General features: G+C 38.3%; 1 protein-coding gene across 8 annotated transcripts in view; it reads right to left on the bottom strand.

Moving 5' to 3' along the window:
• Positions 1 to 14,458, bottom strand: part of MARCHF8 (membrane associated ring-CH-type finger 8) — a 138,159-nt gene that overhangs the window by 11,980 nt on the left and 111,721 nt on the right. For 4 of the 8 annotated variants that reach the window (XM_007478073.3, XM_056797552.1, XM_056797548.1 and 1 more), the window contains 2 exons: positions 2,522 to 2,601; positions 1,400 to 2,251 (listed from right to left, as the gene is read on the bottom strand). In XM_007478073.3, the coding sequence (XP_007478135.1) occupies positions 1,400 to 2,251; positions 2,522 to 2,601 (932 nt within the window). Of the gene's footprint in view, positions 1 to 1,399; positions 2,252 to 2,521; positions 2,602 to 2,768; positions 2,850 to 14,458 lie in introns of all 8 variants that reach the window. The other 4 variants (XM_056797564.1, XM_056797579.1, XM_001377772.5 and 1 more) reach the window with 2 other exon arrangements.

Raw genomic sequence — 14,458 nt, 5'->3', positions numbered from 1 at the left:
TAAATTTATTTTTAGAAGATGTAGTACTGTACTGAGGGAGGCATTTAAAGCCACAAGGAAGAATTTCCTGAAACAAAATTCTTGAAATTCATAGATTTGATTCATTTAAATTAAAAATAAAATCTGTCATAATTCCTCTCCATTCCCAAAACAAAATGCCTCAAAGACTAAAAAAGATGATTTACCTTCCAGCTATGGAAGGGCACCCACACTAGCCTAACTAAGTGCAAAGAAGCTACAGTAATCCTTGTTTGCTTCTTTTATCCATGGAAAGTGTACCTTATACAATTGAAGATCTGAGGCCATCTAGTCTAATCCCATTTTACAGTTGAGGAAACTGAGACCCAGGGAAGTTGCCCATTGTCATACAAGTAGGTAGTAACAGAGACAGGACACAAACCCTCCCCTATTCCCAGAAAACTTGTAAGCCATAAGCTGAGACCTGTGCACAAAAAAAGTGGCATGCAGCACAACAGATTTACTAACCTCAAGAAACATGGCTCATTAAATGGATTTTTGAGAAGCAGAGAAGTATTTCTAGCAGCTGGAAAACAAGCTAGGACCGGCACCTTTTATGAAAGGGTCCAACTGAGTGGCCCAAGATATTGGCTCATTCGCTCTGATGCTGGTTGCTGATCCAATTCAGGAAAAAAAAAACCAGAAACTAGGAAAGAGAGTGAATGACTTGAAACCAGAACAGAGAGACTGATGATTTCTGAGTGAAGAGGTCTGGCCAACAGTAAAGGACAAGAGTAAATTCCAAAGGAATTTTGAGGAAGAAAAGTTGACTTTGGAAAAAGTTCTTGAGAAAGTTAGAAGGTAGAACTATCACTAAAAGGGATTAGGGTTTTGTTGGGAATGGCTAAATCAATTTCATAATAAGGAATGGAGGAATTGCTGGAGGAATTTGCTCCATAAACAGGACATGATTTTTAAAAAAATGACATGCTTTTGTAGAGGCATAAAGGAGGAGATGAGGTTAGAACTGGTAGCCTGAAATGAAATGATCTTTAGAAATGAATAAGCTGTAAAAAAACCCTGAGAAATCAAGCAATAATACTTATTTTTCTCTCTTCCAAATCTATTTCTTTCACCACAAATCTATTTCCTTTCGGTTCAGAAAGGTCAGCTTAAGATTTAATATTTTTAGCTTTTTCTCTCATTTTTGACAACAACAAATGAAGACAATTTAGGAATGATGGGGCTTTTTGATTCTAATTAAGGAATCTGGTCTCAATAAAATGTACCAACTAAATTTTAACCCTGAATTGGTGTCCATGTCCTTTATCTTTTATTTCGCATATTAAGAGAAAGAAAGACTAGAGAGGCAAGGAAAGCAGAACAAGTCAGAACTAACTAGAAGAGTTCAATGAAAGAGGGTGGTTCTTGGTAAACCAACCTGCAGGTGTCTCCTGATGTTGACACAGGGGATAAGGGGGTAAACTTTTCAGAGAGAGGAGAAGGGCAATCCAGGTCACTATCTTTCTCAGTGGAGCAGAGTGGTGCCCGTATCTCCTTGTTTTTCAGTTTAGAAGATACACTGTCCTCAAACACATCATCATCCCCCATATCATCAGAGCAGAAGCCTGTGCTCCCCACCAACACACTGGAAGACTTAGCTGCTGGCAAGCTAGCTGAGTAGCTTTCCAGCTCATGGAACTTGTGCAAACTGCTGGTGCTTGAACTGTGAGAGAAGGAAAAGAGGTAACAGAGCAAACGCTTGCTTTTCAAGGTTGCCTCATTATCTGCTTTCTCTTCAAGGGATGAGATGTTGAAACTCCCTTGGGTGGCTCCTATTCCAAAGGTGCTTGGATGATTGGCAGAAAATGATGGAACATGTGAGTGTTTATAACTGCCAAACACAAGAGGCTTCAGATTGAGAATCTGTTTTTCCTTATGATGAAATTTGTTCATCTTGAGGCACTGATCTTGAGGTGGTGCTAATTTTCCTTCAGAGTAAGTTCTTTCTACACAGTCAAAGTTCTCCATAGTATTCTGGGCCTTCTCAACCACATCATTGAGGGACTTGGAGAACTTCAGAGTTCTTCTGGCTTTGGTATTCTTAGAAGGCTTTAAGGCCTGGATCCATTCTGAGCCACAGGAGTTTTTCTTTGAGTCCTGTAATGTGTCTTTACAGATCACTGTCATAGTGACCCCTTGTGTCAGAGAACTCTGGCAGAGAGCAGATTTCAAGACAACAGCTGACTGCACGGGACTGTGATGACAACATTCAGAAAACACTGCACTGGAACTGCATGCAGAACAGTGGAATAAAAGGACAGAAAGTAAAAACAATTAAAAAAGAGAAAACAGATAGATCAAAGTGAAGAAATGAGAATAGTGTGATAACATGGCAAGCAAACAGTGCACAAAATTAGCATTAAAAGTTTGAATCAAATGTACACTGATCAAAAAGTTAGAAAACAATGAAGCAAAGCACAATGGTGCTTTTTGTGGGATATTTTTTAGGAATAACTATCCTTCCATGTGTCTCCTCACAGGCACACCAGCAATACTCTACCTGCAGATGTCTTGGTTAGATGGGGTAACAGAAGTGCGAGAGAAGCCATGGGGAGCTGATACAGATGTTGGACTTCCAGCCTGTAATGTAACATCATAAGTTAGTTTAAAATCAAACAAGAGAGACTAGCACTACAAATGCTTCCTGTGATTGAAGTAGTGAATGATGCTGAGGGGAGCTTTTTAACTGCTGTTTTATAAATGATGCTCACAGAAATGAGAGGGTATACATCAGCCTCTTTTCTTACCTGCAACTTTCATGGGTCCAGGGCTTCCTGGGAATGACTATTCCCTCCCATGGTCATATATTATAACCACTCTCTGAGATCCTATATTTGAAGAAGAGCCAAGCTTCAGGGAATGAGTCTCTGAACCTAGTTAAGCTAATTTATTTCAGGTGACAGATCTAGCATCAGGCACCTTTAAATCATGATGAAGTGGAATAGACCTTCAGAAAAGATAATCCTCAAGAGGATACCAAAAAACAACCAACAGTATGATTCTCTTTTATATCACAGAAAACCAAGAGAGCAATTAGAAATATCTGAAATTACGGAACATTTATGAGGTATACAAGATTTTAGCTAAGTCCATGTGGGACTAGATATAGGTTCTTTCCTTCTCTATAATCTCTCAAGTTATATAACACTAAGTCAAATTAACTAATCAAGTTTTTATTAAACACCTACTATCTAGCCAGGAAGTTATTTTTAGGTGGCAAAAAATAGGAATCTGAAGGTGCACCCACAAATTGTAGAATGGATGAACAAGTTATGGTATATAAGTGAAATGGAATACAACTGTATACAGGAATACAACTGAAAGAAATGATGAAGAGAATGGTTTTAGAGAAACCTGGGAAGACTCATATGTACTGCTACAGAATGAAAGAAACAGAATGAGGAGAATAATTTATACAATGACAACAATATGGTTAAAATAAACAATTTTGTAATGAACAACTACAATACCAGAGAACTAATGATTGAGCTCATGATAGAGAGGTGAAGGGCTTGAGAGTGCAAAATGAGATATTTTATTTTTTTATAGTCCATCATAAAGTTGTTTTTGCTTGACTGTATGTGTTTGTAATAGGGGTTTTGTTTCTCTCATATTCCCACTTTTGGGAGGGAGAGAAGGCAATTTTTAAAGATTGAAAAAAATATATATATAATTTTATAATGCATACAGTATTGCATGTAAATATATTAAGGTGACTCTCATAGCCATTTATGCACATTTTATCTTTAAAATGTTATTCATCTTTTTAAAATTATTTTACTATTTTTTCTTTCTTAACATACTATTCCTTTCTCCCATATAAGTTGTAATTTATAACCAAGAATAAAAAATAAAAAGACCAAAAAGTCAGTTTAAGCAAACTAATGAACATATCAGCCAAGTTTGACAATATTTATAATGTTATGCATTCACAGAAACCCATCTCTTATTATTATTATTATCTCTTATTCAGGACCACTTTATTAATTTCCAAAATTCTGCAGTTTTGCCCCAAAGGGGAAAAATACATGTCCCTAGAAAAGAAAAAAAGATGACTTCTTCCATATTTTTCAACTTTTTCCACAGGTTTTCATATTTCTGGTTATATGTTATAAAATTGAGGTTTTTAATTTGCATTTATTTAAAGTAATTAAAATTGATGGGAGTGGAAGTTTTTTTTAAATATTAAGCTTATAACATTAGTTTTTTTTTTATTATTTTTTAAACCCTTACCTTCTGTTTTAGAGGTTCTAAGGCAAAAGAGCAATAAGGGGCAGGCAATAGGGGTTAAGAGATTTGCCTAGGGTCACACAGTTAGTCAGTAGCTGAAGCTAAGTTTGAACTCAGGACAACCTCTCTCTAGGCTTGGCTCTCAATCCACTGAGCCATGTAAGCTGCCCCACTTAATACCATCTCAAGGTAATTTCAGATAGTCTGAGATATCACAAAACTAACTTTGGGAAACAGAGCTCTCTAATTCTGAACTTGTTATGGCTGACTAGTGGTACTCATGAATTTTATATTGCCAGATGTTTTTTATTGCACCAGAGGAGGGGCTTGAGAATTCACTTTTAATATAACACAAAAAAGATTAGGATAGAGAAGTACTTAAACAATAAAAACATCAAAATGAAGGGATTTGTCACTTAGATAAACATAAAATGAACATATGAAGCCAATGTTTTCCTACACAAACTATTTCTTTATAATATTAATATTGAAAGTTGATTTCAAGTCTTAGAATAACTCCTTAATAGGTGTATATTTTAAAATATGAAGGCTAAAAGTCAACATATTTAAAACTAGAATATAAAACCATTACTTAGAAAGGACTACATTATTGTATGTAAATGAATGCTTACTAGTTACTAAAATAATTCATCATGAAATAGTTAAATTAAGAACAAAAAAGGATGCCTTTGTGAAGTAGGTTAAGGATTTCAATAAATTTATTTCACATTGTAATATTAATATATTGCTAATATATTTATGTAAATATTGTCCTAAGATGTGAATGCCTACCTGGATTTTTTTTTAACTCTAACATTAACTGTATATTTTTTGAACATCATTAATATATCAATGGCTCTATACTTATCAATATGGATATTCTCTCCAATTGTGTGGACAATCTATATTTCATTCTGTAAGATTCTTCTCCAAGTGCTCAAACAAATAATTAAGAAGGATCTACCCAACGTACTGGAGGAAAGACTCTAGGTCCCTGGTGGTAAACCTATGGCACATGTGCAAGAAGGGGCACTCAGAGCCCTCTTTGTGAGCATGTGCATCATCTCCCAGCACAGAGTTTGCCAGAGTTCATGACTAGAAAGCCCGAAGGAGCCAGGGCCAGGATGCTCCCCCTCTCCCTCTCCACAGGTACCTGAGGACATTTCTTTTATCACCTGTCCCTCTAAAAGGTTCACCATCACTGCTCTAGGTCTTAACACTGCTTAGAGATCAATGAGGATGAAGTGGGAAGAGGGAACAAGTATTTACTGAAGAACTTTATAATTATCTCATTTGATGAGCCAGACAGTAAATAAATATTTATTAAGTATTTAACAATTGTGCCAGGCATTATGCTAAGCACTGAGGATACTAAAAAAAAAAAAAAAAGGAAGAATACTATTCTACTGGAAAGACCTACATAAAATGATGCAGAATCAGGAGAACATTATACACAGAAAAGGTAACACTGTGAGATAATCAAAGGTAATTGACTTTGCTACTAATAGCAATACAATGATCCAGAACAATTGTGTGGGATTTATGAGAAAGAATGCTGTCCAGATTGAGAGAAAGAACTGTGGGAGTAGAAATCTAGAAGAAAACATGTGATTTTTCACTTGTTAATATAGATATGTGATTTGGGGTTTTGGTTTTAAAGGATTATTCTTTTACAGAAATGAATAATAATGGAAATGGGTTAGAGTGACACTACATATATATATATATATATATAAAACCCAGTGGAATTGCTTGTCAACTCCAAGATAGGGGAGAGAGAAACCATGAATCATGTAACCATGAAAAAATTAAAATAATTTTTTAAAGATAGTTCTAGTATTAAGGGCTTACAATCTGATGGGAGTGACAATATGCAAACAAGCATACACAAACAAGACATACATAGGATGAATTGGATAATCAATAAAAAGAAGGCACTAGTTTTGAGGGATATGAGGAAAGGTTTCTCATGGAAGATAAGATTTTAGCTATGCCTTGAAGAGAGCTATGAGGCAGAATATTCCAAGCATAGGGACAGTCAGTCAAAATATCTGAAGTCAGGAGATGGAGTATCTTGTGTAAGAAATAACAAGAAGATCAGTTTCACTAGATCCTAGAGAATATGGCTGAGAAGTAATGTCTAAGTAGACTGGAAATGGGGGAAAGGGGAGGGGGTTCCACATAATAAAGAGCTGTGAACACCAAACAGGATTTTATGTTTGATCCTGGAAGTGATAGGGAAGCAGTGGAATCGTGTGTGTGTGTGAGTGTGTGTGGAGAGAGAGAGAGAGAGAGAGAGAGAGAGAGAGAGAGAGAGAGAGAGAGAGAGAGAGTGTTACACAGTCAAACCTGAAGTTTCAGAGAGAAGTGAAAGAAAACAAGTTATTATCAGATAAGCCACAGCGGTTCTCAACCTTTCTAATGCCATGACCCCGCAACACAGTTCCTCATGTTGCAGTGACCCCAAACCAAAACATGATTTTGGTGGCTACTTCAAAACTGTAATTTTGCTACAGTTATGATTTGGAATGTAAATACCTGATATGCATTCTGTATTCTCATTGCTACAAATTGAGAGGTTGAGAACCGCTGAGATAAGGGAATTCCAGAGCTCAGGATCATGAAAGGAGTGCAGCTGTGGATGATGGAAAGTAAGAATATGGCCATAACTGTTGGTTGCTGTGGCAGGGCAGAGGAGCAGCTTATGGGAAGAGTCTGGGAAGTAGGGATATTTGGGGAAGTATCACTAGGTATGCTAAAGCTTCCTGATATGAACACTGAAGGCAGGAATAAGGGGGAAAGAGGACTGTGAGCCGGGCACTGCACTGGCTGAGGACAGAAAAGTAGCATATAAGAAGTTGGGAGACAAGAAGTGCCAGAATTTTGACTTGGTAATAGATTTAGTTGAGGGAGAGGGATAGTGGCAGAAGATGATCCTGGAAGTAGCAAGGAGGAGCCAAGAGTATTATGTTTCCTCTGCGTTCTGATCAGTAGTGGAGAATGAGTGAAAGCACAACCAAGGTTAGAAAGGGTGGCCAGGGAGACTGTCATAAGGAGGGAGCTAGGTCTTAGGGAAGAATCAAAAGATGGAAGGAGTGGAAAGGAAAAGATTTAAGATGAAAGGGATCAGTTATTTATGGAGCAAGTATTCCAGAACTTTAAAGTGGAACACTGCAGGGTTTAGGTTCAGGGGAATGGGAATAAAAGCATGGGCAGTATAAGACCAAGAAGGGGTTTGAGTAATGACAGCTAGATATTCAGTGAGTTCACTGGGAGGGGAGGGATATGACTAAAAGAAAGCAGGTTAATTTGGGGGCAACTAGGTGGCTCAGTGGATTGAGGGCCAGGTCTAGAGAAGGAAGGTCCTAGGTTCAAATCCAGCCTCAAAAATTTCCTAGCTGGGTGACCCTGGGCAATTCCCTTAACCCCCATTGCCTAGTCATTACCACTCTTGCCTTGGAACCAATACACAGGATTGCTTCTAAAAAGGAAGATAAGGCTTAAAAAAATAGTAGTTTAATCATTGCTGAACTTAGGGTTTTGCTTCAGGGTGAAGTCATCTTGGGTTGTTGGGCAGGTAAGGAGAGGGCTAGTGAAGGGAGATGATGGAATGGCATTTGTCCCCTTTATCTGCAGACAGGCCAGTTTAGCAGATGGGTAGTGGGAAAAAGAATAGCACTTCTCTGTCCTGTGCTGGCAGTTCTTCTTCAGTTAACTTCCTGAAGTTAAATGGGAAAAGGTTGGTCTAGGAGGCCAGGTACCTAATTCTTCTATCCACTGATGCTGGTTTCCTTTGTAAGAGAGGAAACCCAGACTCAATCTGTCAGAAGAACAAATGAAGCGGGGGAAGGGCTAGAAGGACAGAGAATTCCGGAGAAGGAACAGAGGAACTGAGAAGATCCAGGCAGTTATCTCACTTTTCTTTGGGGAGCCCTTCAGAGAGGTTGGTCTAAGAGAACCTCTGAGTCTTAACCATTCTTCTGTGAATCCAAACCCCTTGAATCCAGTGGAAGACAACAGGAATGGATAGGGTTTTGTCATAAAGCTATCCATCCCAGGAAGATTTCCTCTCCATCCCTCTAAAGCAGTCCTTGAACTTCATATCATAACCAGGACAGATAGAAGTCAGGACAGCTCTCACAACTGACCCAGGGTGGTTCAGGCAGTCGGCCTGACCCTTCAGGATTTGGGAAGAAGGGGTTCAGTTGTTAGCTTTTAGGGACTTCCTACTCCCACTTTCCCATTACTTTATCCCACAATCTTACTTACCCTATCTTATGTGTGTTCCTTAAGAATAAATAGCTATTTTATCAGATCAAGTGCCTGCTTTATAATATCTAAGAAGAGAGACCTGAAACTTGGGGAGGAAAACTATACCTTCTCCTCAGGGAGGGAGAAGCAGATCAGTCCTGGATTTTACTTCAACCCAGTCTCTGAAGAAATATAGTTGTGACTCTGAAGACAACTAGTGTGGGTTTTACTAGGAAAAGAGAGGGGAGAAACAATCTATCCCCTCCGCCTCTACCTTTTAGCTCCATTCCACCTCTAACATATTCTAGTCCTAAATTAAGTAGTGGTTGACTCTGGTTCTCCCCCTCCATTACACCTTCCTGTTCCACAAACAAGGCACTTTATCTCTCAACTCTGGGTATTTTTTTTGTCACTGCTACTTGAAATGCTTCCCCTCCTCATCTCTACCTCCTGTCTTCTCTCAGGTCCCAAGTAAACAAACCCATCTTCTACAGGAAGCCTTTCCTCAACCTAACTTCTAGTACCTTCCCTTTTTTTATTATTACCTATTTATCCTTAATATGTTTTGTTTATTAATATCCAGTTGCTTTTCATCTTTCTCTTTAGATTGTCAGTTCTTTGAGAGCAAAGTCTGTCTTTTGCCCCCCACCCCCCTTAATTCTCAGCATTTAGCACAGTGTTTGGCATATAGTAAGTACTTAATAAATGTTTATGGACTAAGTGACTTTATTTGCATGATTCCAAGCTGCTTTCCAAAATAGTTGTACCAATTCAAAATTCCACCAACAACGATTAGTGTAGGATTGTTTTGTTTTATATTTGTCTTATTATTAGTGGCTTAGAGAATTATTTTATGTGGTCATTAATGGACTTATTGGGGAATGTCTATTAGCTACCATAATAGAAGGAGTGAGAGGGGAACAGGGGGAATGGAAGGAGAGTGGGAAATGGGGAGAAAGGGTGAAGAGATTCTTCTTCCCCTCTCTTTTCTGGGAGAGAGGTAGCCAAGTCTTGTTCCCTTGACAGAGGGTATATGTCTCCTCAGAGAATAGTTCTGGGAGATGGAGGACAAGAACTAGAGAGATTAGCTTTGGTAAGATGACCCACTGCCTCCCCTTTGGTCCAAGCTATTGTTGAGAGGCAGGATGGATTCTTTGGACTCTAGTCTCCTTAGGGACATCCACTGTCACTTCCCTTCAGAAACCTGGAGTCACCCCACTGTCAAGGAGAGATGTTGTTCCTTGGGTAAGGCAGTTTCGAGCACTGGGATCCTGAGTTAATCTTCACTTGTTTTGGGAAGAGATGTGATTCTCCCCAAATCTTCTGCCCCCTTTCTTAGTATCAGAAACCAGTCAGACCTAATTCTAAAGTAGTAAACAATTTATTTGGGTTCACACAGGGAAGGAGAGGTAAGGGTGTTGGGCAAGGAAAGTGGGGAATAGGAAACCCTAACACTTGTCCCCTCTGGCAGACTGCCCCACCCCAGTTCTCTTCTCACTAGCTGCTGGTTGATCCCTATACCTCAGGTAACTAGTTCTTGATTCAGGAGTCCAGGAACAGGTCAGGGAGAGATGTAGAAGATCTTTGACAGGAGATTTCTCTGTAGATGGCTTCCTTTCAAAGTTCCGCTTTACAGTATTCACAGATGACTGTGCTGTTGTTTAGAATGAAGAAGTGTCCAGGGGTTCACAGGGAAAGCTGTTGATCCCCTGAGAGATTCAGCTTCTTCCCAGCTTGAGAGGTTTTGCCTCCTTCCTCTGGCTCTCAGCTGAAGAAGTAGTGACTGAGTGACAGTTGGAGCACTTCCATCCCCCTTCAGTTCTCTGACTGGAATTCTTGAGGGGTTTTTTCTTCTTTGCACCTCCCCTGTGCTTTGGATTAATTCTTCCTTTACACTACACATTTTTTTTTTAAATTTAGCTTGTCTTTCCATTAAATCAGCCAATTATTTATCTATTTTATTGTGTTTGTTGTTCCCTAAAATAACTATTAATATTTATTAGTCCAATGACATTTTTTACTTTAAATTTTGTTAGTCTTTCTTTTAATTTCAGATTTTCCATTTTGGTGTTTATTGGGGAGTTTACAAGTTGTGGGTTTTCTTTTTTTTTTTTAATTAAATGCCCAATTCACTGATCTGCTTTGGCCATATCTCACTAATTTTGGAATGCCATCTCATTGTTGTCATTTTTTAAATGAAATTATTAATCATCTCTCATTTCACTCTCATTTCTTTTCTCAATTTTTCTTCTACCTCTCTTAGTCGCTTTTTAAAATCCTTTTTTGATCTCCTCCATTAAATCTTTTTGGGCTTGAGATCAACTAATAGTTTCCTTGGAAACTTTGGATACAACAATATTGACTTTCTTGTCTTCTGAGTTTGTGTTTGGTCTTTCCTATCACCAAAATAACCTTCTGTTTTTTGGGTTTTGGGTTTTTTTTGTAGTTTACTTATTTTTTTAGCCTTTTTCTTATCTCTTAACTTAAAAAGCTGGCATAGTTAGGCTCTATTTCTATGGTGAAGGAAGCTTTGTTCCAAGCTTCGGGTTCTTTGTGCAGCTGCCTTCAGAGCTAGTTCTGGGAACCTCCAAATGTTCAGTTCTTCCAAGGTAGTATGGTCTAAGGAGAGATGTTTAATACTCTCCTGGTCTGGTCTCTGGGTTATGAGAAAAGACTAGTACTCTTTTCTGTCTTGGAACTGTGACTTTAGCCAAGTTATTGTGTAAAGGGAACCACTTTCTCCCAGACTCGTCCAACCTGAGCCCCTGCACTGCATGGCTGGACGTCACGTCAACACTCTAAACAGAAGTCACAGGTGAAGAGTCCTAGGTACATGACTCAGAACTGAAGGTTACAGGTTGTGCCAAAAAAAAAACAACACATAAAAGAGGGGTGCCAGGAAGTGCTTGCTCTCTATTCCCTTGGATGGGGTGGGGGAGGACCATGGTTGAGAGAGACAGCCATGTGGAGAGTCATGTAGTCAGAATTAGATTAGAAATGGGCTTTAATCTCTATATATCTGCTTTTTCTATTTCAAGTAATATTAATAAACTCAATAGAAACTAAGAACCAGGAGTTCGTATTTTAACTTTAACATTATGATTAATAGGAGTTAAGATTAGAAGCATTTACCTAAAGGTTTATATTCCTCTTGAATGTTGGCTCTTATATGTATGTTTATTCTGCTATTGTAAAGAAATTATTATTTTCATAGTGACGAATTCCATTTTTCTAGGAAAAAAACATAAAAAAAAATTCTAGAACCAGTTCACTATCCATCTGTAGTGACTATGCAGAACATATTGCTAAAGTGACTCACTGGAGTATCTAGTTAATTATATGTTTTAGTTTGGATAATACTCATTCTTCATGAATGTGGAATATATATACATATATATATATAAATTCTTTGTTCACCTTCTTTAAAGTAGTGATGAATCTTCTCTTTTTTCCTCTTTGCTTAATTTGGTGACTGCTCACAGTGTTCAGTAAGATACTCTTCTGTAAAGGGAAGGGCTCTACAGCCTTCTTGCCCGCTTTGGCCACAAAATAGCTCCTGGGAAATTGGCCTTGCCCTTTTAATTTGTTCATTTCCATTCTAGATATAGGGCATACCCTCTGACCTTGGCAAAGGGAACCATGGAAATCCAAAAGTGGAATCTAGACCAGCTTTTGTAGCTAATACAACATAGCTCTGATGCCCTGAGGCAGGGAATGATCTTTAGAAGTGACCTTTGAGACACTGAACCATCAGTACTCATTGGTTAGTCATATTGCATCTAACTAGAAATCTGGTATGATCAATATTATACAGGAACTAAGCTAAATTTTCAGACTGTTGCTCAATAGACATTGATGGAAATGCATATATATTCTTGTTATATCATTGAAGTAAATATCTCTTTGTAAAAGCTAATTGATATTAAGTGATTAAATGGAACTGGGGGGGGGGGGGTGCTAGTCACTCTGTGAAGTATGAATCAAACTTTCTTTGTCTATTTTGAGTTAATCATTCAAAAAACCCTTACTTAACACTTTGTTAGCCACCAAGTAAGAGAATTCACAAAGCCATCAAGTAAGAGAATTCACAAATCACTTACTTAGAGAGCTCCACCCTTTTAACCCAATCAATCAGAAACTTATGAATCCTATGATAAGAGTTGACACCTCCAGAAGCTTATGATAAGAGTTGACACCTTCAGAGGTCTATGATAAGAGTTGACACCTTCAAAAGATGAGAAGTGGATCCCACAGACACTGCCCGCCCTCCCCCTCTCCCTCCCCTCCCCAAGCAGTGCTAGGCAATTTGGAAGCTGAGATTGGCCCCTGTGCAGAAAGGAAGGGACAGGAAAGGACTATAAAAATCATGAACTTCTTCAGCTGGAGGTCGTCTTCAGCTTGAGTCTTTGAGTCCTCTTTGGCCTTAATCTGGAACTTGGAGGATCTTGGACTTGGACTTCGGCTTCGACTTGGGACCTTGGCTCTTGGCTGGCCTTCCTTTCCTGGCTTCTGGGGAGATTAGTTCCACAGAGGCCTTCCCCTTGAGGGTTAATATCCCCTGCCAGGCTGAGGCAAGCACCAGAACAATATTTAGTGTGGTAGGCTAGACATCTTCTCTACCCTCTTTTTGTATTTCACTACTTTCACTCTTTCCACCTCTTTGTAAATAAAAGCTACTAAAAGTAATTTAGATGAGCTATAATATTTTAAGTCGGTGACTACCATATTATTTTAGAATTTTCACATATTTAGTCAAATCCTTAAATTTAATTCCTTACAACTCTTTGGCCACCCCAGCATTTGAGCTCGTAGAGGCTTGAGTTGATGGCAGTGAACAGAGACATTACAATCCTCAGAATACTCTAGAACCCTTTGAGAAAATAAGGCAGCCTGGCCCTAAAAGAGTAGGGACAAAGCATGCTTATTATTTATCCCATAAACCTGGATTCACCTCTCCCCAATGACATCAATGGGAAGATTAGACACATATATGAAACACTGTGGATATCTCTGAAACTCTAGAACTGCTACTTTCTTCTTAGTAGTGTCATAACAGAGCTCTTAGCATATCTGATCTCTATTGGCCTAACTTCTTTCCCACTGATTATGTAGTTCCCCAGCTTCTGGTGGGTGCTGCTTGGACTAATCTTGTGCTACAGTGCCACAACTGTGTAATCTCTCTTAGATGCTGGGGGGTGAGGGAGAGGGAAAACAACTACTCTGCTTAATTGCTGATCTGGATACATGATCTCTGCCAGATACAGAGTTTCACCAATGGATGTAGCTCAGCAAGAAAAGTCTATGGGCAGGTACTGGTACTCTTTTTTTTTTTTTTTACTTCACTACCTCCAATTTATGGCTCAGCTGGAATCTTGGGCTTTCTCTTTCTCAACTAAAGAGAAGATGTTGCTATGTTCTTTTAGCTTAATGTCTTTTAGCTTTTGCCTGATGTAACTCTAAAAATTTTATTTTTCGTTTGAATTTAACTATATCAACAAACATTTCTATGTACAGAAAAGAACAGAAAAAGAGGTTCATAAACTGAACCATGACTACCTAAAAGCTATATAAATAAAAAAATAAAATAGTGGTCAACCTCATTTGGAAAGCTCTAGATTTTGCAGCAGCCTTCATCATCCTTAAGCAATGAATCCCTGTTTTATGCCTTATTTGATATGGAAAAACAATTATTAAAACAAAATTATTTTTGTGGTTGCATCTGGTGAGGAATCTTATATAATCTTAATATGCACGGGAGTCACCTAATTGAAAGAATATCTTTAAGCATTTACGTTTCTATGCTTTTAATTCAACTTCATTTTTTTTCAAGATGCAAGCTACAATAGAAAATAGTTCCATCCATTTCCCAGCAACTTGAGATCCTTGATATTTGCGTAGCTCATTTTAATACAGAAGTTTTGTTTTTCTTAATTTTCCATAGAGACAGGGAAATGAG

The sequence above is a fragment of the Monodelphis domestica genome, chromosome 1 (genome assembly GCF_027887165.1).
Source record: "Monodelphis domestica isolate mMonDom1 chromosome 1, mMonDom1.pri, whole genome shotgun sequence".
Classification (NCBI taxonomy): Eukaryota; Metazoa; Chordata; class Mammalia; order Didelphimorphia; family Didelphidae; genus Monodelphis; species Monodelphis domestica.
Note: the sequence above shows the minus strand (reverse complement) of the source record. Positions and strands in the feature narration are given on the sequence as shown.